A 26,359-nucleotide genomic window follows, 5' to 3' on the forward strand; every position below is an offset into this window, starting at 1 on the left:
AAATCTTTTTAAAAAAAGGGTATTTTCTAGGTGGTGCCTGGTTGGGTCACTCAGTGGAGCATGCAACCACTGATCTCGGGGTTATGAGTTTGAACCTCACACTAGGTGTAGAGATTACTTAAAAAAAAAAAAATCTAAAAAAAGCTTTTCTAATTAGCAGGGTAACTGCTATTACTAAACAAAGAGAAGGCCTGACTCTCCCCTTGCCTTCCTATAGAAGGCCAAGGGAGTGAACATCAACACTTCACTACATCTGCCTTTAAATACTACCTAGACTCTCCCAATCCAGTTTTGCTCAGTTCCCTTTACCTGCCTGCCCTCCTCCAGAATGGCCTGGAGATAATCCAGGTGACAACAGTTCCTCTGTAGCAGTGTGAAATGGTCTTGCCAGAGAGAAGAGCAGATCCAGTAACTAAGGAAGAGGATGGCTATACTTGGGCACGTGACATACCATATAGCATTATCAACAAGCATTAATAATGCTCATGGGGGGATCCCTGGGTGGTGCAGCGGTTTAGCGCCTGCCTTTGGCCCAGGGCGCGATCCTGGAGACCCAGGATCAAATCCCACGTCGGGCTCCCGGTGCATGGAGCCTGCTTCTCCCTCTGCCTGTCTCTGCCTCTCTCTCTCTCTCTCTCTCTGACTATCATAAGTAAATAATTAAATAATTTAAAAAAATAATAATGCTCATGGGCTCTATGACTACAAAGAGGCCTAAGACCTTGTTTTGGACTTAAGAGCCTCTCAAGACTGTGAGAAATTTAAATAATAATAATAATAAACAACACAAGAATGTACCACAGTATAAAAACTAATTGTGTAGGGTATCCTGGGTGGCTCAGCAGTTTAGCGCTGCCTTTGGCCTGGGGCATGATCCTGGAGACCCAGGATTGAGTCCAGCATCGGGCTCCCTGCATGGAGCCTGCTTCTCCCTCTGCCTGTGTCTCTGCCTCTCTCTCTCTCTCTCTCTCTGTGTCTTTCATGAATAAATAAATAAAATATTTTTAAAAAAGATTAATTGTGTAGTACAGGCAACAGTGCTAAATACTGAGCCTTCTGTTCCACATTTTCCAGGACAGCTTTTTTTTTTAAGATTTTATTTTTTTATTCATGAGACAGAGAGAGAGAGAGAGAGAGAGAGAGAGAGAGAGGCAGAGGGAGAAGCAGGCTCTCTGCAAGGAGCCGGATGTGGGGACTTGATTCAGGATCCCGAGATCACGCCCTGAGCTGAAGGCAGACACTCAACCGTTCAGCCATCCAGGTGTCCCATCCAGAACAGTTTTGATTCAAATCAAATATCCTATCCCATCAATTCCTTTAGTACACCTATATGCTCACAGACTATGTGCCCCAGTGTTTGGCATAAAATATATGACCATCATAGCAACTCAGGAGGAAGGCCAAGCAATTAGGTTAGCTAATAGCGTGATGGCAGATTGTTTAAATCACCCTAGTGCCTTCCCACAACTCTCAGGTAATTGTGGTATTTTTTTTTTAATTTTTATTTATTTGTGATAGTCACAGAGAGAGAGAGAGAATGAGGCAGAGACACAGGCAGAGGGAGAAGCAGGCTCCATGCACCGGGAGCCCGACGTGGGATTCGATCCTGGGTCTCCAGGATGGCGCCCTCGGCCAAAGGCAGGCGCCAAACCGCTGTGCCACCCAGGGATCCCTAATTGTGGTATTGAATGCAAAACAAAACAGTGAAACTTGAGTCTTCTGAAACTAAGGGAGCTCATCAGAAGAAAGACAAGAGGCTGGGAGTATTTAGAAAAAGTCAGGCAGGCAGGGTGCAAGATACCTGTCTCTGTTATTCCATTCTTCTCCAAACCCCTTTTAAAGTTACTGAGGACTATGACAATAATTAGGCCTATGATACTCCTGGGAAAGAAACAAATCTACTCATGTGACAAAAAATAATTTTTTCCCCTAAGCAGAGAGAAGAGACCATATACTTGCTCGACCTCTGGTGTATAAGCTGACAGCAGCCATTGCCATGCAACAATTACCCCTTTCTTTCCCCCTCAGCTGTCCACTTCCTCATTTCCTCCTCTTGCCAGTCCACTCCCACTTCGATCCAGCCTGTGTTTTAGACAGGGGGCCCTAAACAAGAATCGCATGGGAAACTTTAAAACCATAGATTCCCTGGCCCAATCCCAAACTTATCCAAATAGAAAGGTTTGAAAACCCCTCAGATCTATAAAACAGCTTGAAGGCACTAAAGGTATTTTAAGGTGCTAACCTTAATTTTAATTTAATTTAAATTAATTTAATTTAATTTTTATTTCTTATTTTAATTTCTTAACCTCATTAAGTATTAACCCCATTTTTCAGACAAAGAAACTGCAGCTCAAAGGGAATAAATGTTTTCCTCACAGTCAAAAATATACCATCAAAACTTCCTTGTTTGGGAGAAAAAACCCTTTATTTTTCAGTCTAATATAAATGAGTACGTATTTGAATATATACACGAACATGTAAAACAAAACTGTCTAATAGCTCTGGGTAAAAAAAAAAAACTGACTAGTCAGCTTAACCTTGTACTTAATTCAGTCACCTTTTTATAAAGTAAACTTTATACCCAACATGAGCCTGGAACTATGACTGCCCAAGATCAAGAGCTGCATGTTCTACCAACTGAGCCAGCCAGAAGCTCCAACAATCAACCACTCTGAAGCACAAAGTCAGTCTATCTGCAGACTTTCACTGAGTGAGATATTCAAGCACACACTTAAAGAATCCTCCGTAACATCCCATCATTGAACAGCAAGAATACACGCACTCTGATGTAATTCCTATTCCATAAATGGAAGTCGGCCCATGGATTACTACTACGGTTTTTCCTTAAAGAAATCTATCACAGGGACACCTGGGTGGCTCAGTGGTTGAGCATCTGCCTTTGGCTCAGGGCATGATCCTGGAGTCCCGGGATCGAGTCCCACATCGGGCTCCCAGCATGGAGCCTGCTCCTCCCTAGGCCTGTGTCTCTGCCTCTCTCTCTGTGTCTCTTATGAATAAATAAATAAAATCTTTTAAAAAAAGCAAGCAAGAAAGAAATCTATCACAAAGAAAAATGTATGTTTGCTAAAAGCCTTTGAAAATTACATCAAATAGAAAAAAAACACCTGTTCACTGATAAGAGCCTTATGAATTTAACTGCTGTTTTGAAATGCCTAGTTAAGAGTTCAGAATACTGCCTTGTGAGGTCTGAATACAGATGTGTTGACATGACAACCCAAAAGGAATTCCTGGCTCTATTTCAGTCTGCCATGATTGCAATTTAGATGTGGTTCTTTGATGGGCTGTTTGTAAATGGATTCCTTTCACAATAGCTATACACCTTTAAATTATCTGTAGTGAGCTCCAATAACCAATGTTACTTTCTTAAGATTTATTTATTTATTCATGAGAAAGAGAGAGAGAGAAGCAGAGACACAGGCAGAGGGAGAAGCAGGCTCCATGCTGGGAGCCCCATGCGGAACTTGATCCCAGGACCCGAGGATCGGCCCTGGGTCAAATGCAGGCGCTAAACCGCTGAGCCACCCAGGGATCCCCAACCAATGTTACTCTTTGTTTTTTTTTGTTTTTTTTTTTTTTTTCAAATTTTTATTTATTTATGATAGTCACAGAGAGAGAGAGAGAGAGAGAGAGGCGCAGAGAGAGAAGCAGGCTCCATGCACCGGGAGCCCGATGTGGGATTCGATCCCAGGTCTCCAGGATCGTGCCCTGGGCCAAAGGCAGGCACCAAACCGCTGTGCCACCCAGGGGTCCCCAACCAATGTTACTCTTAAAAGACAATGGTCATTCAGAAAAGATTTCTTGCAATATGTATAAGTGTAACTGCACATTCATAAATATATGCAATGTTCCTAGATCAGGCCATCAGTTATGAGCTGCTGTACTTTAGTATTTTGTGTCAAATTTATTAGAAATTTAAAAATGAGGGGCGCCTGGGTGGCTCAGTTAGGCATCTGCCTTCGGCTCAGGTCATGATCCTAGGGTCCTGGGATCAAGCCCCACATCGGATCTCTGCTCCGCAGAAGGCCTGCTTCTCCCTCTCCTTCTGCCTATTTGTGCTAGTGCCCTTTGTCAAATAAAATCTTTTAAGTTAAAAAAAAAATTAAAAACGAAATTTCTGGGGTGCCTTGGTAGCTCAGATGGTAGAGTGTCTGGTTCAAGTCATCATCTCCAGGTACTGGGATGGAGCCCCATGTCAGGCTTCTGGCTCCCCAGCAGGGGGTCTGCTTCTGCTTCTCCCTCTGCCTTTCCCACTGCTTGTGCTCTCTCAAATTAATAAAAGAATCTTTTTTTTTAATGAATAAAAAATTCTTAAAAAATTAAAAATAAAAATGAAATTTCTGAGGGGCTCCGCTGTCTTCATTAGTTGGCTTTAAAATGTGTAATACAGGGGATCCCTGGGTGGCTCAGCGGTTTAGCACCTGCCTTCGGCCCAGGGCGTGATCCTGGAGACGCGGGATCGAGTCCCACGTCAGGTTCCCTACGTGGAGCCTGCTTCTCCCTCTGCCTGTCTATCTCTCTGTCTCTAATAAATAAATAAAATCTTAAAAAAAAAAAAATGTGTAATACAGGGAGGCCTGGGGGGGGGGGGGGGGGTTGCTCAGCAGTTTGGCGCCACCTTCAGCCCAGGGCCTGATCTTGGAGACCCAGGATGGAGTCCCACGTCCGGCTCCCTGCATGGAGCCTGCTTCTCCCTCTGCCTGTATCTCTGCCTCTCTCCCTCTCTGTGTCTCTCATTAATAAATAAATAAAATATTTTTAAAAAAATATGTAATACAATGGGAAATAACATATTATGGTAAATAAAGAGAATCAATGTAGAGAAGTAAACCGTACACTGAACATTACAGAGCACCTGAGTGGTCCCCAGAGTGAAATCTCTTCCAGTATTAAAAAAAAAAAAAAAAAAGGGGGATCCCTGGGTGGCGCAGCGGTTTGGCACCTGCCTTTGGCCCAGGGCGCGATCCTGGAGACCCGGGATCGAATCCCACATCGGGCTCCCGGTGCATGGAGCCTGCTTCTCCCTCTGCCTGTGTCTCTGCCTCTCTCTCTCTCACTGTGTGCCTATCATAAAAAAAAAAAAAAAAAAAAAAAAAAAAAAAAAAGGCATTCGTATAAGCCATTACAGTAACTGTTCCAAGATTCCCCTCCCTTATAGTTTTCTCTCTGTCCCTCTCTTCCTCCCCAAAATTAATCAGTAATGGTACTGCTTCTCAGTACTGCAAAAATATCCTGAGAAATCATTCAAACAACAAAATTTAAATATAGTACGTAAGCCAAAACACTGGTGAGAGTGCGGGATTTAGAGGGGCCTTGGAAACACTACTTAGTAACCCCATCTAATTGGGAGTGTGATGTCAACACACAGTGAAATGACAACATTTCATCCTGTTTTTGCACAAACTGAATTAGATAATTTAGTTAAAAAGCACATAACTCTCACTCTGTTGAACACAAAAGATGTAATCCAGAGCTCTTAATTCTCTCACTGATTACTATAAGAAAACAAGATTGCTCTAAATATTTATTTATAACTTTTTAGTTAATTATGGCCAATAACATACCAGGAGGTAATTTACAGTTCAAATTTTTCATCTCTTTTGTCTCCACGGCGTTAAGCTGAATTCTCAACTTTACAATAAATACACAATTCCAATTTTCTTTTTCCTTTTCTTTTTTTTTTTTAAGATTTTATTTGAGAGAGGGAGCCACGGAGCATGAATAGGGGGAGGGGCCGAGAAAGAATCAGAGCCCCAACTGAGCAGGAAGCCTGAAGTGAGGCTGGATCCCCAGGATCCGGGTATCATGACCTGAAGTAAAAGCAGACACTTAATCGAATGACTCACCCAGGTACCCCACAATTCCAATTTTTCAAAAATACCTCTCTCCTGAAGAAGTGATATTATAGTTTTGGTGCAATACTGATGCAGAGCTCAACTGTCTTATCAAGAGAATCACCTATTAAAAGGAAACCAGGGCAGCCTGGGTGGCTCAGTGGTTTAGTGCCTGCCTTTGGCCCAGGGCGTGATTCTGGGGTCTTGGTATCGAGTCCCACATTGGGCTCCCTGCAGGGTGTCTGCTTCTCCCTCTGCCAGTGTCTCTACCTCTCTCTCTCTGTCTCCCATGAATGAATAAATTAATAAAATCTTAGAAACAAATTAAAAGGAAACAAACAAACAAAAAAATCAAGGTAGCTCAAAGGCCCCAGCTGTCCAATTTTGCATTTCAACACTCGATAAGGGGTAACCTAAAGGCAATGAATACTTTCTGTAACTCATTTTCACGTTTGGTATTGTCATTTCTAGAGTAGGGATCCCAGGGAAGAGAGTTTAAAGGACATAATCCATTTCCAATCTCTACGACATTGTTTGGGAAAGATCACAGATCTGCAGGCGGATGACCAGGATCAAGGCCATCTGTGGCCTTGGGGATCCCTGGGTGGCTCAGCAGTCTGGCACCTGCCTTTGGCCGAGGGCGTGATCCTGGAGTCCTGGGATCGAGTCCCACATCGGACTCCCTGCGTGGGGCCTGCTTTTCCCTCTCCCTGTGTCTCTGCCTCTCTCTCTCTCTTTCTCTGTGTCTCTCATGAATAAATAAATAAAATCTTAAAAAAAAAAAAGACCATCTGTGGCCTCTTCCCAGTTGTGGGATGCAGGTGAAGTCATTTCACCCAAGCCTCATCATTAATTCCATTTTTTTAAAAAAGATTTTATTTATTTATGCATGAGAGACACAGAGAGAGAGAGAGAGAGAGAGAGGCAGAGACACAAGCAGACACACAAGCAGGCTCCATGCAGGGAGCCTGACGTGGGACTCGATCCCGAGACCCCGGGTCACGCCCGGAGCTGAAGGCAGACACACTGAGCCCCGCCGGGTTCTGGCGGGGGCTGGCAGCGAACTGCAGAGCGCTACACGGTGTGTGTTTGTTGTGTTTGTTTTCCCAATCCCACACCGTCTCGTCGGGCTCAAGGCCATGAACACGAACTGCCAGGATCCACTTCACAGCACGACACAGGCAGGCCTTGTACAAGGCGGTCCTGGCAACCCCTGGCAATTAATACACCTACGGCAGCGGGCAGACGAAGTGACTGGTGAAGTCCCCGCCCGGACCAACCGTCCGTCCCTCCTTCCCGGCGGCGGCGGGTCACTCATGAAGTCACCACAGTGACTCAAAACGCCCTTCCTACTGAGGTGAGTCAGGAGGAAGCGCGGAGCCCGCAGCCGCCACCACGCGGGGCTCGGACCACCGGGCGCCCGGGACAGGCCGGGGTCCTCGCGGGGGTCGGAGGCCGCAGCCCCCGCCGGGCACGCCGAGTCGGCACGCGACGCCCCCGGGGTCACCCAGCCCAGCGCACTCGTGACGCCGCGAGGGGCCGGGCCCAACGGAGCCCAAGGCGGACGGGCCGCTCGGGCCTCACCCGCCCGCCCCGGCGGCCGGGAGCGAGCAGGGAGTCTCAGCGCGGCGCCCTCCCCGCTCATCCCGTTTCCGGCCGCCCCCCGTCCCGGCCCGCCGGCTCTCCCTCAGGCCGGCGCCCGGGTCGCAGCGTCCCGCCGCCGCCCGCCCGGCTCAGCTCCGGGCCGTCCGGACGCGCCGCGGAGCCCGGAGGAGCGCCTGGGAGGGCGCAGACCACTCACCGGCCTCGGGTCCGCTCGGCCGGCCGTCAGTCACCGCGTCCGCGCGTCCGTCAGCGACTCAGCGAAGCGCCGCGGCCGCCGCAGCCCTGCGGGCGGCGCGAGGGCGGCCCGACGTGCGCACGCAGAGGGGGCGGGTCCTGTGGAAGGACACGCCCCTGCGGCGGCCCCGCCGTGTCTCCCGCGGGGTCGCGGGGTCGCGGGGTCGCGGGGTGGCTAGGGGAGTCGGGGTGCCCCCGAGCCCGCGCGCTAATGAGAGAGAGTGTTAATGAGGGCGCCTCCGGGCTCCGCGCTCTCCGCGCCCCGTGTCCCCGCCTGTGCAGGCTGCACCTGCCCTCTCGGTTCCAGCCGCCTTGCCTGCCTGTCCCTTCCTTACCCGTCCGGCGGGCTGCAGAGCGAATGACCGGTACTGTCCCGTGCTGACAAAGGTGTGCGGAATGTGCGCTGTTCCTGGGATTTCCCGGAGACCTGGGGACACGTTAGCGAGATCTGTTCGAATTTAGAAGGGGCCTATCTCTTTGTTCAAACAATGTCCTTCCTCGGTAGCTCTCGGAGAGCAATGCGTGCAAGAACCCCAAGAGGCAAGAGCGAGGAAGGTCGTTGGCAACACGGGAGGGGATGCGCGCGTCATCTGGGTGAACATCTTGAAACCACCTAAACGTCCATTAAAGGGGGATATGGTGTGGGCGTTGATGGGGGTACCTCTCTGCAACGGGGTTGTGCCTGCGTTAAAAAAAGGAAGGGCAGACATGAGCTTAGGGAGGATGTTATTAAGCAGAAGGATAGGATGTAGGATGTAGAAAGCAGGATGTTGGAAAAATGCAAAAATACATTTGACAGTGTGTAAGTTTGACTTAAAAAATATTGAACTCTAGGGGTGCCTGGATGGCTCAGTCAGTTCAGCGTCTGCCTTCGGCCCAGGTCATGATCCCAGAGTCCTGGAATGGAGCCCCACATTGGGCTCCCTGCTCAGGGGGGAGTTTGCTTCTCCCTCTCCCTCTGCCCCTGCTCATGTGCACTCTCTCTCTCTCTCACTCTGAGTGAATAAATACTCACTCTGAGTAAATAAAATCTTTAAAAAAAAATTGAATTCTAATGTGTATGTGAAGTGTTTCAGGGTGAGGGGCAGGGCGGTCTGTAATTTACTTGAAACATATCAAGAGATAAGATAGTTGATGGATAATAAATGTCTGATAAATAAAGCAAAATGTTAAGAATTGGAGAAGCTAGGTGGTAAGTGTATGTGTAGGTGTTCCTGATATAGTTCTTTCAACTTTTCCGTATGTCTACAGATCTTTTAGGATAAAAATTTGGGGAAATATATTCAATATGATCTCTTTTCTTTTTTTAAAGACTTCATTTATTCATGAGAGACGGAGAGAGAGGCAGAGACACAGGCAGAGGCAGAAGCAGGCTCCATGCAGGAAGCCGGATGTGGGACTCAATCCCGGGACTCCGGGAACACGTCCAGAGCCAAAGGCAGATGCTCAACTGCTGAGCCACCCAGGTGTCCCCTTTTATTTTTTTTGAACTACAAAATGTTCTTTCCACACATTTATATTTAGGTATCTAAATGCATCCAATGTCAGGAAGGTTTATACACTAGAATGTCAAAGGGAGGTCGGGGGTCACTTGTGCTTTATCTGTACCAATTAAATTTTTTTTAGATGCATAAATGCATTAGGCATGACTTGGTTACCAAAACCAAATTTTATTTATTTTTAAAGATTTAATTTATTTATTCATGAGAGACAGAGAGGCAGAGACATAGGCAGAGGGAGAAGCAAGCTCCTTCTGGGGAGCCTGATGCGGGACTCGATCCCACGACCCTGGTATCCAGACCTGAGCCAAAGAAAGACTCTCAACCGCTGAGCCACCCAGATGCCCCCAAACCAAATTTTAAAAAGAATGGATCTTTAAAAAGTAATTATTGGAAGTACACACCATACTGCCCCTGCTCCCAAATACATACACATAAAATTGAATAAACCCAGTGGCGCTGATTGATGAGGGGGTTGCTTTGAGGTTTCAAATGAGATAATGTGGAGGGTGCCTGGCTTCATTTCCTGAGTTTGAGCCCCATGTTGGGCTTAGAGATTACTTTGAATAAATGAGATCATGTAGGTCTTAGCTTCTGCATGACACGCTGGAGGAGCTCAGAGAAGGGTTTCCCCTGTTATCATTATTAGCACATGTCACCCAGCTGGGTTAACTGGCAAGAGCTTTGCAGGAAGTCTTTGTCAGCTACAAAGTCCTGCAGGAAGTGCAGAGTCACAGCTGAGCATAGTAGTAGCCAAATCTTTCTCCTTAGGCCTCAGGGGGCTAGGATTTTGGGCTAGGTAGGGCTTCAACAGACATGATCTTTGCCCAGGCTGTCAATAATGCTGACCCACTTCCAGACAGACCCCCTGGCATTAGCACCCTTGACCAGAAGCCCACAGGCAGAGATGCCATTTTCTGCTACTCGTTGCCTGCACTGATTTCCAAGCAGTTGGTTCAGCAAGGCCAAAAGGCGGTTGGGTTCCCTTATGGCCCTGAGATGCTCTTCAATTAAACCTGGGCACTAGGGATCCCTGGGTGGCGCAGCGGTTTGGCGCCTGCCTTTGGCCCAGGGCGCGATCCTGGAGACCCGGGATCGAATCCCACGTCGGGCTCCCAGTGCGTGGAGCCTGCTTCTCCCTCTGCCTATGTCTCTGCCTCTCTCTCTCTCACTGTGTGCCTATCATAAATAAACAAACAAACAAAAAAAAAAACCTGGGCACCAGAGCTGCCTCCTTAGGCTTGTAATCCCAGTAACTGCACAGGGTCCCACTCTGAGAAGGCCTCCCACTTGTTTAATGCTCTGTTGTTATTTTCTTGAAATTCTTGACAATTTTTTAACAAGGAGCCCTGCATTTTCAGTTTGCACCAGGCCTTCCGAATTCTGCAGCTCGTCCTGCTACACGCCTTCTTGTTTATTTCCTTAAAGTGGAGACGTTGGAATATTGGGTTTTGTGCTTTATCCTTATGTAACTGAAGAAAAACCTCATCTTTTATCACAGTAATATGCACTTGGGGTCCATCTAGTAGGTATTTATTGAGTTCCTAGCTAGTGATGGATATGGTGCCAGAAGGAAGAGACAGAGACAAACATGACATAGGCCAGCTCTCAGGAAGCCCTTCTACTATGGTAGACAATTTTACCAGTAAAAAAAAAAAAAAAAAAGACAATTTTACCAGTAGGGTAGAGATGGGAGTAGAATAGGAGTAGTTAGCCTAGCTTAGAGGTCAGGGAGGGATTCCTAGAGGAGGTGATTGTTGTGCCCAAGATTACTATCCGAGAAACCACCAAGGAGCCAACACCGATGCAAACACACGAGGGTTTATTTACAAGCTCGAGCTTGGGCCCAAGTTTACCTGACGTGGCAGAGCAGGGTCTTGGACCTTGAGGTGGGTTCCAGCTTAGTTTTATGGGCTGGTCTAGGGGACCTCCAGAAGGGGTGGAGGAATTTCTCAAGTTCTGTTTACATTCTGATATGGGGCTTTCAAGGGCATTAAGCTCTGTTCTCATTCTAATATGGGGTTTTCTAGGGCGTTAAGCTGTAAGCTGTTTCCCCTCCCCTCCCCTAAATGAAGCAAGGTAAATTTTAGCTCTTATTCACAGGGGCCTGGGATGGCTGTTACTTGTGCTAACGCTGATTAAGGTGGAATGGCCTTAATTTTCTCGACCTCCACAGTGATGGCTATATGTTTTAAGATCTGGGATCCCTGGGTGGTGCAGCGGTTTGGCGCCTGCCTTTGGCCTAGGGCGCGATCCTGGAGACCCGGGATCAAATCCCACGTCGGGCTCTTGGTGCATGGAGCCTGCTTCTCCCTCTGCCTATGTCTCTGCCTCTCTCTCTCTCTGTGACTATCATAAATAAATAAAAATGTTAAAAAAAAAGATTTTATTTATTTATTCATGAGAGACACAAAGAAGCAAAGACACAGGCAGAGGGAGAAGCAGGTTCCCTGTGAGGAGCCTGATGTGCAACTCGATCCCAAGAATCTGGGATCATGACCTGAGCCAAAGACCAACAATCAACCACTGAGCCACCCAGGTGCCCCAGTTATGTGGTCTTAAGGAATGAATAGGAATTAGCCTTGATGGTTATCTAAGGTGGTGAGCCCAATCCAGGCAAACTTTACAGTCTCTGTATACAGCATAACATAACAGAATGCAGAGGACACTGCAAGAGATTTATTCAAGATAAACATGTAGATGAAATTTATATAAATATTTAATATTTATATAAAATATATATTACATTTTTATAAATATTTTATAAATATAAACACGAGTACACTTAATGTGTATTAAAATAAATACATGCGGGCAGCCTGGGTGGCAAAGCAGTTTGGCGCCGCCTTCGGCCTGGGGAGTGATCCTGGAGACCCAGGATCCTGATGGAGTCCCACATTGGGATCCCTGCATGGGGCCTGCTTCTCCCTCTGCCTGTGTCTCTGCCTCTCTCTCTCTCTGTGTCTCTCATGAATGGATGAATAAAATATTAAATAAATAAATACATGCATTTCATAATAAAGACCAGTCTTTTTTTTTTTTTTTTTTTTTAGGATTTTATTCATTCATTCATGAGAGACATACAGAAAGAAGGAGAGAAAGGAGAAGCAGGCTCCATGCAGAGAGCCCAGTGATGCAGAACTCAATCCCGGATTCCAGGATCATGCCCTGAGCCAAAGGCAGAAGCCCAACCACTGAGCCACCCAGGCGTCCCAAGACCAGTCTTTTACATACATAAAATACACATGACCCTGTGAGTTATCTCCACCACCAGATTCAGAAAAACAGCACCAGTGTCAGTTGGGTTTCCCCAGAACTCCAGTGTCTAGATGTTTAGACAACTGATCAATCAGCAAATATTTATTGAGCGCCTACTTGCCACGTGCTCTGCTAAGTGCTGGAAATTCAGCAGTGAATACCGAGATGTGCCTGCTGTTAGGAAAGCTGACATTCCTGGATGGGTCAATACACAGTTTGCAATGAATGAGTGAAAGGAAAACAAAAACAAAAACAAAAAAACAACGTTCTTACCCAGTAGTTAAGTTTTCAGAAAGGAGCTACAGGGCCATTTTTGAGTTCTAGTTGAACACAAAGAAATCTCACTTTTCCTGTTAAGATAAATCTGCATCTAGTAGCAACCTCAAATGTGACTCAGGCTTGCAAGAACTCAGAGCCTGGGGGTTTGAGAGTCCCACATAGGGATTTAATTATCCTCAGGTGACACCCCATGTCTGCAAGTTCAGATGTTCATGCGTGGTAGACTGTGGGGTGTTTTTTTGTTTCTGTTTCTGTTTTTTTTTTTCTTCCGCAGGCCTCCCGCCAAGCGGCTCCGCACGTGCACTCGGGGTTCCCGCGAGCCCAGGCCGCGCTGCGCAGTCGCACTCCGGAGCCCGCGCGCGCCGGGACGAACCATCTGCGTCCGCCGAGGGGGGTGGAGGTTCGGCCCCGCGCCGAGTCAGGGCCCCGACGGGGGGAGTCCCGAAGCAGCGCGGCCTGGGCTCCCTTCGCACAGGGCGGCCCGGAACAGGTGGCTTTGCCAGGATGGGGCGAGAGCTGCGGGGGTTGGGGGGCGGCCTTCTCGCAGGTTCCACACGACCCCCCCTCCGGCGGTGGACTCGGCTGCAAGGTCCCAGGAGGCGGGCGGGGGGCGGGGTGCTCGGTTCTCCCCTCCAGCGTCTCCCACCTGGGCTGCGGCGGGAGGTGGGGGCCGGGCCGGGGTCGGGGTGCCGAGCGCTAGCAGGGGGTAGTCGTGGGCCCCGACTTCTCCCGGCCGCCCGCCCGTCGGGCCCTCGGGGTGGTCCCGGGAGGGACCCCTGTCCCCATCGCCGACCCCGCGCGGCCCCCCCCGCCTCCCGGGCCTCTGGGGCCGCAGTTCCCGCGGCGGCTCGCATGGCAGACGAGAAGCTGGTGGTGGTGTTCGGGGCCACAGGTGAGCGAGCGCGACCCCGGCCCCGCAGGGCCTGGGGGGCGTCCCCGGGATGGAGTTGGATGGAGGGCCTTGCGTCTCGGACCCCTGACCCGGGGGTAGGACTCGGGGTCACATTCCCCTTACGGGGGGGGGGGGGGCACCTGGGTGGCTCAGCGGTCGAACATCTTTAAAATCCTTAAAAGAAATTAATTGCTTTAGCTTCTTCGAATAAGTGGCACTTGCACACGGTACAAACTGCATCTTCCCTCCCACCTCCGGCTGGGCGACCCCATCCATCACGGTCATCAAGTTTCTAGAGAATCCTGCCAGAGATACACAAAGATGATCATTATTTTCTTGAATGGCCCAGTGTCCTATTTTGTCCCCATCTTGTTTTTCTTTTCTTTTTCTTTTCTTTTCTTTTCTTTTCTTTTCTTTTCTTTTCTTTTCTTTTCTTCTTTCTTTTCATATATATATATATATTTAAAAACCTAGAACAGGTTAAGATATAACGCATATACCATATAACTCACCCGTTTAAAGTATGCAGTTTGCTGATTTCTCGTCTATTCACAGAGCTCTGTGGCCATCACCACAGTCTGCCTTAGAACATTTCACCGCTCCCAAAGGAAACCTCATACCCACTAGCGTTTCTCCTAACTTTCCCCAGCCCCTGGCAGACACCAGTCTACTTTCTGTCTGTAGGTGTGCCCATTCTGGACATTTTGTATAAATGAAGTCATACAGGTTGTGGCCTTTTGTGTCTGGCCGCTTTAACTTGGCATCATGTTTTTGAGGTTACCTTTTGTAACCTTTGGAGGGTTTTTTATTTTTTGGGTTTTGTGGGAAGAGGAGGAGCAGAGAGTCTTAGTGATTTTTTTTTTTTTTTTTTAAGATTTTTGGGCTAGATGACCTGAGCTGAAGGCAGATGCTTAACTCCTACTGAGCCGCCTAAACACCCCTGAGAGAGAATTTTAAGCAGGCTCCATGCCCAGTGCAACCCTGAGATCATTACCTGAGCTGAAATCAAGAGTTGGACACTTAATGCACCAAGCCACCCAGGCACCACCCTCTTCGTAGCATGTATCAGTACTTCATTCCTTTTCATAGCTGAATAATATTCCATTTTATGGGTGGACCATGTTGTGTTTATCCACTCATCTGTTGATGGACATTTGATTTGTTTCTACTTTTTGGCTATTGTGAATAATACTGCTGTGAATATTCATGTACGAGTTTTTGTGTAGACATATTTTTTTAAATCATTTTTTTAAAGATTTATTTATTTATTTATGATAGACATAGAGAGAGAGAGAGAGAGAGGCAGAGACACAGGAGGAGGGAGAAGCAGGCTCCACGACAGGAGCCCGACGTGAGACTCAATCCCGGGACTCCATCCCGGGACTCCAGGATCACACCCCGGGCCAAAGGCAGGCGCTAAACCGCTGAGCCACCCAGGGATCCCCTGTGTAGACATATTTTGAATTTGGGGTGTATATGCTTAGAATGGAATTGCTGGATCATCTCATAACTCTTGTGTTTAGCACTTTGTGAACCCACCAGACTGTTTTTCAAAGCGACTATGCCATTTTACATTCCCACCGGTACTGTGTGAGGGTGGTTGCCTTTGCAACTTGCCTTTTCACTCCAGTAGAGCTTGCATGCACCTGTTCAAGGCACACACACAGATCTGCCACATTCTTTTTAATCGCTTTTGCATGGATTGATCACATATTCAACCAGATTCTTACCAAAAGACAAGTCATTGGTCTACAAATTTCCACTGTTGCAAATAGTGCTGCAGCCAATTTTCTTATATGTATATTCATGGATGATTTTTTTTTTTAAGATTTTTTAAAATTTATTTATTCATAAAGACACAGAGAGAGAATGAGAGGCAGAGACACAGGCAGAGGTAGAAGCAGGCTCCATGCAGAGAGCCCGACGTGGGACTCGATCTCGGGGCCTGACGTGGGACTCGATCCAGGGTCTCCAGGATCACGCCCTGGGCTGCAGGCGGCACTAAACCGCTGCACCACCGGGGCTGCCCCATGGATGATTTTTATTTTCTTCTTTTGATGATTTTACTTTTTCTCATTTTTTAAAAATTTTTATTAATTTATGATAGTCACAGAGAGAGAGAGAGGCAGAGACACAGGGAGAGGGAGAAGCACGCTCCATGCACCGGGAGCCCGACGTGGGATTTGATCCCGGGTCTCCAGGATTGCGCCCCCGGCCAAAGGCAGGCGCTAAACCGCTGCGCCACCCAGGGATCCCTTTTTCTCATTTTCTCAGTCATTTTTTTTGAAAGATTTTATTTATTTATTCATGAGAGACACAGAGAGAGAAAGGCAGAGGGAGAAGCTGGCTCCATGCAGGGAGCCCGACGTGGGAGTCGTTCCTGGGTCTCCAGTATCAGGCCCTGGGCTGAAGGCGGCGCTAAACCACTGAGCCACCCGGGCTGCCCTATTTAAAAATATTTTTTAAAGGTGTTTTTTTTTTTTTTTTTAAGTAATCTCGACACCCAGAGTGGGGCTGAAACTCATGACCCTGAGATCAAGAGTTGTTGCATGCTCATTTGACTGAGCCACCCTGGCACCCCTCAGTCTTAAAAAGGTAGGGGGGCTGCCCAGGACCAGTATCTTGCCCTGAGCCAATGACAGACGCTCAACTGCTAAAGCCACTCAGGCATCCCCCAAAATACTTAAGTAAATGTAAATTAGGTACTCTTTTAAAGGTGAGTGAATTTTATCTCAGTAAAGCTTTCATTTTTACAATGATATAAAGTGTTTAATGAAGATCACAGGTGAAAAGTGTCTGGGTGTTTGGGTGTGGTGGAGCGTTCCCTTTGGGGCTTCCCCCTAGCAGGACCCACTGGCAGGTCCAACCCTGCAGGTGTTTCTGACTCTTCACAGGTGCTCAGGGAGGCTCCGTGGCCCGGACGCTCCTGGAAGATGGGACGTTTAGAGTTCGAGTGGTGACGCGGAACCCTGGACAGAAGGCAGCAAAGGAGCTGAGGCTGCAGGGTGCAGAAGTGGTACAGGGAGACCAGGATGATGAGGCCAGCATGGAGCTGGCCCTGACTGGGGCGCATGCCGCCTTCATTGTGACCAACTACTGGGAGAACTGCAGCCAGGAGCAGGAGGTCAAGCAGGTGAGGGCAGGTCGGAGGGAGGGCGTGGGCAGGGCGGCCTACGAGCAGGACATCTTAGAAGGAGCTCCCTGGAGGCAGCTCCAACTTGCTGGAGAGGGGCGGACCCTGCCTATGACCGATGTCCACTGCAGGCCTTTTCCCTCCTCTTTTGCACAGTCCTCTTGGACTTTAATGAGTGAAGGAGGCAGCTGCTTTCTCTTCCAGTGACTTTTGTTTAGATGTCATTCAAGCACCATTGCTTGCCCTTTGGAAGTGTATAATTCAGTGTATATTCTCCAGGTTGTGCCACCACACCACCACCTAATTCCGGAACATTTTACCACCCTGAAAAGAAATTCATACCTATTAGCAGTCACTCCCAGTTACCACCTGCCCCCAGCCTCAGGCAACTGAGAATCTACTTTGTCATCCAGTGACTTCTTACACTTTGTAACAAACCATCTCTGTTGACCCATCATTTTCTGATAAGATGCATACGTTTTAATTGTATTGTTGGAGGAAGCTTGAAAATCAATACACCCAGATCGGTAAATATACCCAATCTCATCAGAATACATTCCCGTCACCCCAGAAAGTCCCTGTGTCCCTGTCATATGTGGTGTGGTTCTGTTTATCCTGTTTTCCACCCACATTCCAGTTAGTTGGGTTATTGAGCCCCGCTGGCAGGGGTGGACAGGAGATAGAGAACATGAGACATGGCCCTCGTTCTGTCTCACTGACAATGGGGACACTGGTACGGGGCACTCGGGTCTGTGGGATGTACTGTTGGTGGCAGAGGAGGGGTCCCGGCTGACTGTCAGCACTCAGCCCTGCATTGTCCACAACCAGCCACGGCTCTGTCCTGGGCTGGTTAAAGAAAGGGAGGCGTGATCGGCTCCCTGGTCTCCAAACTTTTTTTTTTTTTTTTTAAGATTTTGTTTATTCATGAGAGACAGAGAGAGAGGCAGAGATGTAGGCAGAGGGAGAAGCAGGTCCCTTCTGCAGGGAGCCCGATGCGGGATTCCATCCTGGGACCTTGAGATCATGCCGAGCCAAAGGCAGATGCTCAGCCACTGAGCCATCTAGGCGTCCCTCCAAACTTTTTAGCCTTGACACTTTGTTTTTTTTTTTTTTTAAGATTTTATTTATTTATTCATAGAGACAGAGAGAGAGAGAGAGAGAGAGAGGCAGAGACACAGGCAGAGGGAGAAGCAGGCTCCATGCAGGGAGCCTGACATGGGACTCGATCCCGGGTCTCCAGGATCACACCCCAGGCTGCAGGCGGCGCTAGACCGCTGCGCCACGGGGGCTGCCCTTGACATTTTCTTTGAATAGGTCTTCCATGGAAGCCCATCCCACAGAGTGGAGGATGACAGTTTTTCTGGTGGATCGTGGTCTTGGCTCATTATCCCAAGAGCCTGTGTTCTCATCCTGTGGCTGCCAGTACAAGCCGCTTGGCTTCAAATCACAGGAATTGACTCTCTCCGGTCTGGGGGCCCAAAGTCCAGAATCGGGGCGCTTTCAGAAGGACATTCTGAGGGTGATTCCACTCCTTGCCTCTTCCAACTTCTGGCAGCGGCTGGCTCTCCTCGTGGCCATGTCACCGAGTCTCTGTCTTGGCCTTCGTGTGGCTTTCTCTCCTTATCTTTTCTTGAGTCTCTCATAGGGACCCTTGTCAGATTGAGGGCCCAGTTCATGGTCATGTGGCTAGTGCATTGCAGAGCCGGTGTGGCGCCCGAGCAGTGCGCGTGCTTTACCCCTGAGCTGCACCTGCTCCCTGGTGGACTTGGTGTGGCCCTCTCCCAAGCAGCAGACCTGCCCTCCCCCACCCGCACAGTGCACGGGGTGGGCCAGAGTTGGTCATAACAGGAAGTACAGCAACCCAGAGGATCTAGAGAGGTGATGCTTAGGTAGAAGGCTTACAGTGGTACGTGAGAGGGCGTGGCACCACCTGTGAGCATCGTTCCAGGAGAGGGAGCCTTATCAGGGTGAAGTGGTGTGGGCCTCTTAGCGTCAGGTACGGTGGCAGCAGGGGTAGGCAAGCCAGGGCTGTGGCGGCGGACGCATATCCTCCCTCTTAGCTTTGTGGTTTCTCCTTTCCTGCTCACCAGGGAAAGCTGCTGGCCAACGTGGCCAAGCGCCTGGGCCTTCACTATGTGGTCTACAGTGGCCTGGAGAACATCAAGAAGCTGACGGCCGGGAGACTGGCAGCAGGCCACTTTGATGGCAAAGGGGAGGTGGAGCAGTATTTCCGGGACATTGGAGTTCCCATGACCAGCGTGCGGCTGTCCTGCTATTTTGAGAACCTCCTCTCCTACTTCTTGCCCAAGAAAGCCCCCGATGGAAAGAGCTACTTGCTGAGTGAGTGCCCTTCCTCCTTCCTTGAGCGTCGGCTCACTAAGGGGAGCTGTGGGTGCTGCAGAAAAGTGGCTTGTCCTCAGGTGGTTCTGGGTCCCAGCCCTGGTTCTTTCATGTTAGGCTTGTGACTTTGAACAGAGCATGTAACCTTGCTGGGCCTCTGCGTCTTGCTCTGTGAAATGAGTGTAACTGACTTTTCCAGAGGCAACGAGAAAATCTGCCAGGAGGCAATGATGCAGTGATGCAGTGATGCAATGTTGCAATGCTTCATCTGCTACAGAGACGAATGTGCTTATTGTGACTTTTCCTTCAGGTGTAAGGAGAGGATTTGGAAGATCAGGTCCAGTGGTAGGTTTCACAAAGTAGGAAAGCACTTTCTTCTCAGTCTGCAAACGGGCTGCAGGGATCCTTATGCAGCTTGTGTCCTGTGGTTGGCTGGAGTCCTCAGCCAGCCACCCCTCACCCTGTGCATGAACAGCAGGGAGAGAGCGCGGCACGGTCGTAGTGCTGACAAACCAGCATTGCCCGTTATAGTTTGCAAAGCTGGTCAGGGATACCTCTTGTGTTCCGTCTCTAGTTGAGCTCTGAGCCAACGAGGCCTCTGGGTGATCTGAAAGGGCAACTGCGGTGGCACCTTCTCACAGGTGAGGAGTGCGGCAGGACCGAAGCGCTCCTGGGGCCACATCTAGATAACGCCGTGTCTCTCTGTCCACCAAACCACCTTGGCAGTTGAGTCGCTCACTGATATAAGACATTTACAGAGCCTCTGCCACGTGCTGCTCTGGGCCAGACCCTGCCCTCGGCACGCAGACCTCCCTGCTAGTGTCGTTGGCTTTCCAGCCGGTGCTATGAGAGCAGCCCCTTCAGTTCCTTTTGGTTCCTGTCTTTGCCCTGAGACGGTACGCCGGTCCAGTGTTCTCCCCACGCTGTGAATGGAGTAACCAGGGCGCAGAGTGTAAACAGGTGCCAAGATGGCAGGGCTCGGGTTGCATCCCGTGTCCTGACTAAACACCACTGCTGCTTCTTCACCACAGACACTGAGGTGCTGGCCTGTGCACATGTCCAGGTGATTGGCTGGTGCAAACACCAGCTTCAAACCCTTGAGATGTGTGCCAGCACACCCCTCCTCCCCCCCAGGCTTGCCCATGGGTGATGTGCCCATGGACGGCATATCTGTGACCGACCTGGGCCCCGTGGTGCTCAGCCTGCTGAAGATGCCAGAAGAATATGTCGGCCGGAACATTGGGCTCAGTACCTGCAAGCACACAGCAGAAGAGTATGCCGCTCTGCTCTCCAAGCACACCGGGAAGGCCGTGTGTGATGCCAAGGTGGGCTCCTGCTGCCCTGGGCCTGGGATGGGTGAGGACCCAGCTCCCACTGGGGACTCTGGCAGTCCCATTCTGGTCGTTCTAACCCCCAGTGGGGGCTTTATGTAGAGTAGAGAAGTAGTATCTAGGGCTGCCCCATTACTCTGGGCAAGGTAAATCTGAATTCATCGCTGTGAACATTTGTCATGCTGTACTTGGGAGCCAAGTGTGGCTGCTGAGAGAAATTTCTAGCTTAGGCAGTTGACCAAATGGAGAGGAAGGTTTCTGGGAAGAGGGGACCCTAGGGGCCAAGGCAAGGAGTGAACACAACAGGGATCCTGGGCTTCTCTAGGGGTGTGACATGAGGGAGGGAAGGGGAATGAGGCCAGAGACATGGGCCCCACCCTGTCTTCTCTCGGCCTTGCTGGGTGGGCGGGAGACCCTCTGTCCACTTCTGTCCCTGCCAACCCTCAAGTCATTCTGTTCAGACCCGCAGGTGCCTTGTTTATTTGGCCTTCCCATTATGGTAGTAAGACTTACTAAAGGAAGTCTGGGAAACCCAAATCATTAAAAGACAAAAACCAGGGCAGCCGGAGTAGCTCAGCGGTTTAGCGCCGACTTCAGCCCAGGGCGTGATCCTGGAGACCCGGGATCGAGTCCCATGTCAGGCTCCCTGCATGGAGCCTGCTTCTCCCTCTGCCTGTCTGCCTGTGTCTGTGCCTCTCTCTGTGTGTCTCTCATGAATAAATAAATAAATCTTAAAAAAAAAAAAAAAAAGGCAAAAACCACCCCTAGAGCTCCTAGAAATAAGCAGAGCAATGATGGGGGTGGGGGGCATGGCAAGACCTGTTTCAGGTGGGTCAGACCCCCCACCCAACTGGGATCCTGCTCCCAGCCCTGAACACCCACCAGTGTATGACCTTGGGGCACAATCCCTGACCCTCTGTGCCTCAGATTCCTTATCTATAAAATGGGTATGTGACTAGTATCTCCTTCCCTGGTTAGGATGGAATGGAATAATAGATGTGTTTCCTTAGTATAGTGAAGTGCTCTAGAAAACATGTCCTAAATGGCCGTGCGTTACATCTAGACAAAGGTCTGAAGCAGCTGTGGAGATTTTGACAAACTGAGAAGTTTAGATGCAGTTTGGTCAGCAAAGGGGAACAGCTTTGGTTTTTGAACAACAAAGTGATGTTTGCAGAATTCTGGTTTGGAAAGGGCTGAGAGTTTCCATCCCATGATCTTGAAAGAGAAAGATTTATGCACTGGGTGTTACTCTGTATGTTGGCAAACTGAACACCAATAAAAAATAAATTTATTATTAAAAAAAAGGATGATTTTTTTTTTTTAAGATTTTATTTATTCATTTGAGACACACAGAGAGAAAGGCAGAGACACAGGCAGAAGGAGAAGCAGGCTCCATGCAGGGAGCCCGATGCGGGACTCAAACCTGGAAATCCGGGATCACACCCTGAGCCAAAGGCAGGCGCTCAACCACTGAGCCACCCAGGCGTCCCTGAATTTTTTTTTTTTTAATTTTTATTTATTTATGATAGTCACAGAGAGAGAGAGAGAGAGAGGCAGAGACACAGGCAGAGGGAGAAGCAGGCTCCATGCACCGGGAGCCCGACGTGGGATTCGATCCTGGGTCCCCAGGATCACACCCTGGGCCAAAGGCAGGCACCAAACCACTGCGCCACCCAGGGATCCCGATTTTTTTTTTTTTTTTAAGTAATCTGTACACCCACCGTGGGCCTCGAACCCATGACCCCAGCATGGAGGGTCACACGCTCTGACTGAACTAGCTCGGTGCCCCTTGAAAGAGCAGCAGTTGACTTAAAACGGTTTTTTTGTTTTGTTTTTTAGCTTTAATCTTTGTAGTAGAAGAGTTTTCAGATGAACTTACTGGAAAGGACTTGGGTTGGGAGTGGGTTCCCAGTGGGTCCAGCTGGGGCGCTGGAGATACTGACAGACCCACCAGACTCCTCTCTGTTTCTAGACGACCCCGGAGGACTACGAGAAGCAGGGCTTCCCAGGTGCCCGTGACCTGGCCAACATGTTCCGTTTCTATGCCCTGAAGCCTGACCGTGACATCGAACTGACCCTGAGGCTCAACCCCAAGGCCAGGACACTGGACCAGTGGCTGGAGCAGCACAAAGGGGACTTTGCTGGACTCTGACCCTGCCACCTCTCAGCCCCATCTGGGGAGACGGGGAGGTGCAGCACAGTGATCCCTTGTTTTACAAAAAAATTATTTTTCAAGTAAAGGCGATTGTTCTCACAGATGGCTTCCAAAAGAAAAGGGCTTTGTTTCAGGGACTGGGGTTGGGGTGGCAGCTGCTAGGGTATGAAAATTCCTATAGGAAGCATCATGTGGCAGGGTTCCAGTGCCCCTCCCCTGCAGGGGGCTTGAGGCCCAAAGAAGCGGCTCTGAGCACTGTTTCTACCACATTTGATGGTGTAGAGTCCAGGGCACAGAGGGCCTTCTGCACCCCAGCCACAAGCAATGCCTCATGATACCCCAGTGCACACAGCCTTCATCTCCAGAGAGCTGGTGAGGTCAACTGGCTGCTCCTTGGAGTTTGAAGGCGGCAAGACCAGAAGCGCCTTCTCCCTTTCTCTTTCCCACTTTCTGGGGTGGGGTCTTCCCTCAGCCACGGCAGCCCTACGATGTGGGTGATCTTCAAAACAGGCTGGACAGAACGTCTGAAGGGCAGGGACAGACTGCAGCAGAGGTCGCCACGATTGCATGCCACTGAAAAAAGGTGATGGGCTGCTTATAGCAAAGGCTGGGAGGCAAAGCCAAGGAAGGGACAGCGCTGCCTCGCTTGTAGTATGCACACAGGCTTGGGATGGCAGGGCAGGTTCGACTTCTCCCACTCACTTTAGAGAAGAGGAAGCAGAGAGCCCAGAGAACACCAGTCATGTGCTGGAGGTCCCTTGGCAGGCTTGTTTGCAAACACTAACGGATTTGCATAACTTCTATCATGGCTCCTTCCTCAGGCCTCTGTACCTGCAGTCCTGAAGAAAGATAGCAGCCCTACTACATTCATTTGATCCATTAATTGATTACTTTTTTTTTTTCTTTTCCATTAATTGATTACTTGAAAAAGCATTTGTTTGACAACCTACCAGTGTGCTGGGCCCTAAATACATTAACCAAAAAGGTTATGCTCTTTGCTTTGAGCATGGGTTGGTGGGAAAACCAGATACAAATATGGATGGATAGTTACAGATTGACACAGAGCTGCAGAGACGAGGAGGCATAGATAGGAATGGGAGGAGGGGGCCAGGGATAGCCTCTGAGGTTTGAGGGAGGGTAGCAAGTATCCCCACTACAGGCAGAGCAGGAAGGCTGATGGTGTGGGCTTCCGAGCCCCGCAGCATCAGCAGGAAAATGACAGGCCATCCATATCCAGCCCCGTGTGATGCCAAGTCCCCCATTCCCCAGGGTGGGAAGTCCATCTGTTGGGGCTGAGACTCACTGTGGTGTGATCTGAGAGTGGCCCAAGGTCAGCAGAGCCTGGGAGGGGGGCCCTGTGCCCAGGTGCAGAGCAAACCAGCGAGTCCACATTGAGTTCCAAAGTGACAGGACCTGAGCAGCCTGGGTGGCTCAGCAGTTTAGTGCTGCCTTCAGCCCAGGGTGTGATCCTGGAGACCCAGGATCGAGTCCCATGTCAGGCTCCCTGCCTGTGTCTCTGCCCCCCTCTCTCTGTTTCTCATGAATAAGTAAAATCTTAAAAAAAAAAAAAAAAAAAAAAGTGACAGGACCTGAGCATGTCACTGAGCCTTGCCAGTCTGCTCACCTGGTGCTACACCTGGCCAGGCTGTTCTGAGGGTGCCATGAGATAGATCATTTGTGAAAGTGTTATCTGACACCTCTGGGTCACCCTCCTCCTGACACATAAGGTCAAATCCTGTTGGCCTCCAGTACCCTTCAGCCCGTTCCTGTCCCTCATAAAGGGTCACACCCACTGACCTCATCCCAGGTGTGGCCAAAGCAGCTGACCTCAGTGGGAGCAGCCCATGTCCCAAAGCCAATGAAGTAGATAGCACTGTGCACAACAATCGGGATGCTCTACGCCATGAACCATCCACACTGCACACAAACACCAAATCCTCACAGCTGTAAAACTACTCTGTATATTATAATGGATCCATGTCATGACAGATCTGTCCAAACCCACAGAAAGTACAGCACCAGGAGCAAACCCTGATGTAAACTGGACTCTGGATGATGATGATGGATCATTATAGGTTTGAATGGAACAAATGTCCTGCTCTCGTAGAGGTGTATTAGTAGGGGAGGCTGTGCATGTGGGGCCAGAAGGTATAGGGGAAATCCCTGTACTTTCAATTTTGCTGAGAACCTAAACTGTTCTAAAAAGTAGTCTATTAAAAAATAATCCTAGGGGATCCCTGGGTGGCGCAGCGGTTTGGCGCCTGCCTTTGGCCCAGGGCGCGATCCTGGAGACCCGGGATCGAATCCCACATCAGGCTCCCGCTGCGTGGAGCCTGCTTCTCCCTCTGCCTATGTCTCTGCCTCTCTCTCTCTCTCTCTCCCTGTGTGACTATCATAAATAAAAATAAATAAATAAATAAATAAATAAATAAATAAAATAATCCTAGTATTTTAGGGGCTCCTGGGTGGCTCAGTTGGTTGAGAGTCGGCCTTCAGCTCAGGTCATGATCCCAGGTTCCTGGGATTGAGCCCCATATAGGGCTTCCTGCTCAGTGGGGCGCCTGGTTCCCCTCTCCCTCTGCTCCTCCTGCTCTCAAATAAATAAAAATGTTTTTTAAAAGTCTAGTATTAAAAAAAATGTAAAAAGTCTAGTATTTTGGGCAGCCTGGGTGGCTCAGCGGTTTAGCGCCGCCTTCAGCCCAGGGCTGATCCTGGAGACCCGGAATCGAGTCCTGGGTCAGGCTCCCTGCATGGAGCCTGCTTCTGTCTCTGCCTGTGTCTCTGCCTCTCTCTCATATGAATAAATAAAATCTTTTTTTTAAAAAGTCTAGTATTTTATTTTATTTTTTTAAGATTTTATTTATTCATGAGAGATACAGAGGCAGAGACACAGGCAGAGGGAGGGAGAAGCAGGCTCCCCCACAGGGAGCCCAATGTGGGACTCGATCCCTGAACTGGGAATCACGCTGTGAGCCGAAGGTAGATGCTAACCGCTGAGCCACCCAGGCGTCCAAAAATCTTAGTATTTTCAACTCTCTGACCTAGAACAGTCTCATGTCTACTCTCTTCCCTTGTCTCTTGGCAACAACCAGATGTGGCTGGACAGGAACTGGTCTTCCCCGCACCCTGGACATTCAGGTCAAGGTACCTTGCCTGTGCATCACTGCAGGAAGGAAGCACGTGTGGGTCACGCCACACAGAGTGCTGGGGAGTCTGGTTCAGCACCACAACATCCTGCTGGTGGAGGTGGCCCAGCTGGGCAGGTGCCACGTGTGCCTGATTTTGTGAAATTTGGTGCCTGAAAAGACATGAGTTAGCTGCCAACATTTCTCACTTTCCTGTGGTAAAATATAAAGTTTACCCTTTTAGTCATGTTTAAGGGTACAGTTCAGAGGCATTAATTATGTTCATGTTGTTATACAGCCCTCACCACCATCCTTCTCCAGAACTTTCTCATCTTCCCAGACTGCAACTCTGCCAATGAAACTAACTTCCCATCTCCTCTCCCCCACCCTCCCTGCACGAACTATTCTACTTCGTCTCTAGGAGCTTGACTACTCCTAAGTACCTTATATAGCTGCCAACATTTTGAGATGAGTCAGCTTTCATTTCATAGCACTACTGATAACAGCCAAAGACGAAATTACCCAAATGTCTATCAGGGAATGACAAAAACAAAGGTGGTCTATCCACGGAATGGAATCTACTCAGCCATAAAAATGAGTAAGTACTGATTCATGCTACAAGGCAGATGAACCTTGAGACATTAAGTGCAACCAGG

General features: G+C 49.2%; 3 protein-coding genes across 5 annotated transcripts in view; 1 reads left to right on the top strand and 2 right to left on the bottom strand.

The window, feature by feature from the left end:
* The window catches only part of HMOX2 (heme oxygenase 2), a 31,982-nt gene extending 23,816 nt beyond the window's left edge, over positions 1–8,166 (bottom strand). Inside the window, exon 1 of one of the 2 annotated variants that reach the window (XM_035717271.2) lies at positions 8,027–8,166. The gene's annotated coding sequence lies outside the window, so the exon portion shown is untranslated. Of the gene's footprint in view, positions 1–7,653; positions 7,788–8,026 lie in introns of those variants that run through there. The other variant, XM_025416665.3, reaches the window with a different exon arrangement.
* Positions 8,167–13,309: 5,143 nt separating this feature from the next.
* NMRAL1 (NmrA like redox sensor 1) lies at positions 13,310–22,679 on the top strand. 2 transcript variants are annotated; one of them, XM_025416680.3, is made up of 5 exons: positions 13,310–13,619; positions 16,514–16,752; positions 18,843–19,092; positions 20,227–20,417; positions 22,396–22,679. In XM_025416680.3, exons 1-5 carry the CDS (start codon positions 13,580–13,582, stop codon positions 22,573–22,575), a joined length of 900 nt encoding a protein of 299 aa, XP_025272465.1. In that variant the 5' UTR covers positions 13,310–13,579; the 3' UTR covers positions 22,576–22,679. The 2 variants fall into 2 exon arrangements, with proteins under 2 accessions (XP_025272465.1, XP_025272466.1); XM_025416681.3 differs by having other exon boundaries at positions 13,325–13,619; positions 22,378–22,515.
* The window catches only part of DNAJA3 (DnaJ heat shock protein family (Hsp40) member A3), a 45,830-nt gene continuing 36,222 nt past the window's right edge, over positions 16,752–26,359 (bottom strand). The window contains exon 11 of the mRNA XM_025416679.3: positions 16,752–17,076. Coding sequence (XP_025272464.1) covers positions 17,069–17,076 — 8 coding nt within the window. The 3' untranslated portion in view covers positions 16,752–17,068. The remainder of the gene's footprint in view (positions 17,077–26,359) is intronic.

Source organism: Canis lupus, chromosome 6 (genome assembly GCF_003254725.2).
Source record: "Canis lupus dingo isolate Sandy chromosome 6, ASM325472v2, whole genome shotgun sequence".
NCBI classification, from domain to species: Eukaryota; Metazoa; Chordata; class Mammalia; order Carnivora; family Canidae; genus Canis; species Canis lupus.

Excerpts from the sequence above, each read along its gene's own strand:
- NMRAL1 (XM_025416680.3), top strand. The coding sequence starts at position 13,580 with ATGGCAGACGAGAAGCTGGTGGTGGTGTTCGGGGCCACAG. Across the intron at positions 13,620-16,513 it reads GGTGGTGTTCGGGGCCACAG|GTGCTCAGGGAGGCTCCGTG; the intron begins GTGAGCGAGCGC and ends GACTCTTCACAG. Across the intron at positions 16,753-18,842 it reads AGGAGCAGGAGGTCAAGCAG|GGAAAGCTGCTGGCCAACGT; the intron begins GTGAGGGCAGGT and ends CCTGCTCACCAG.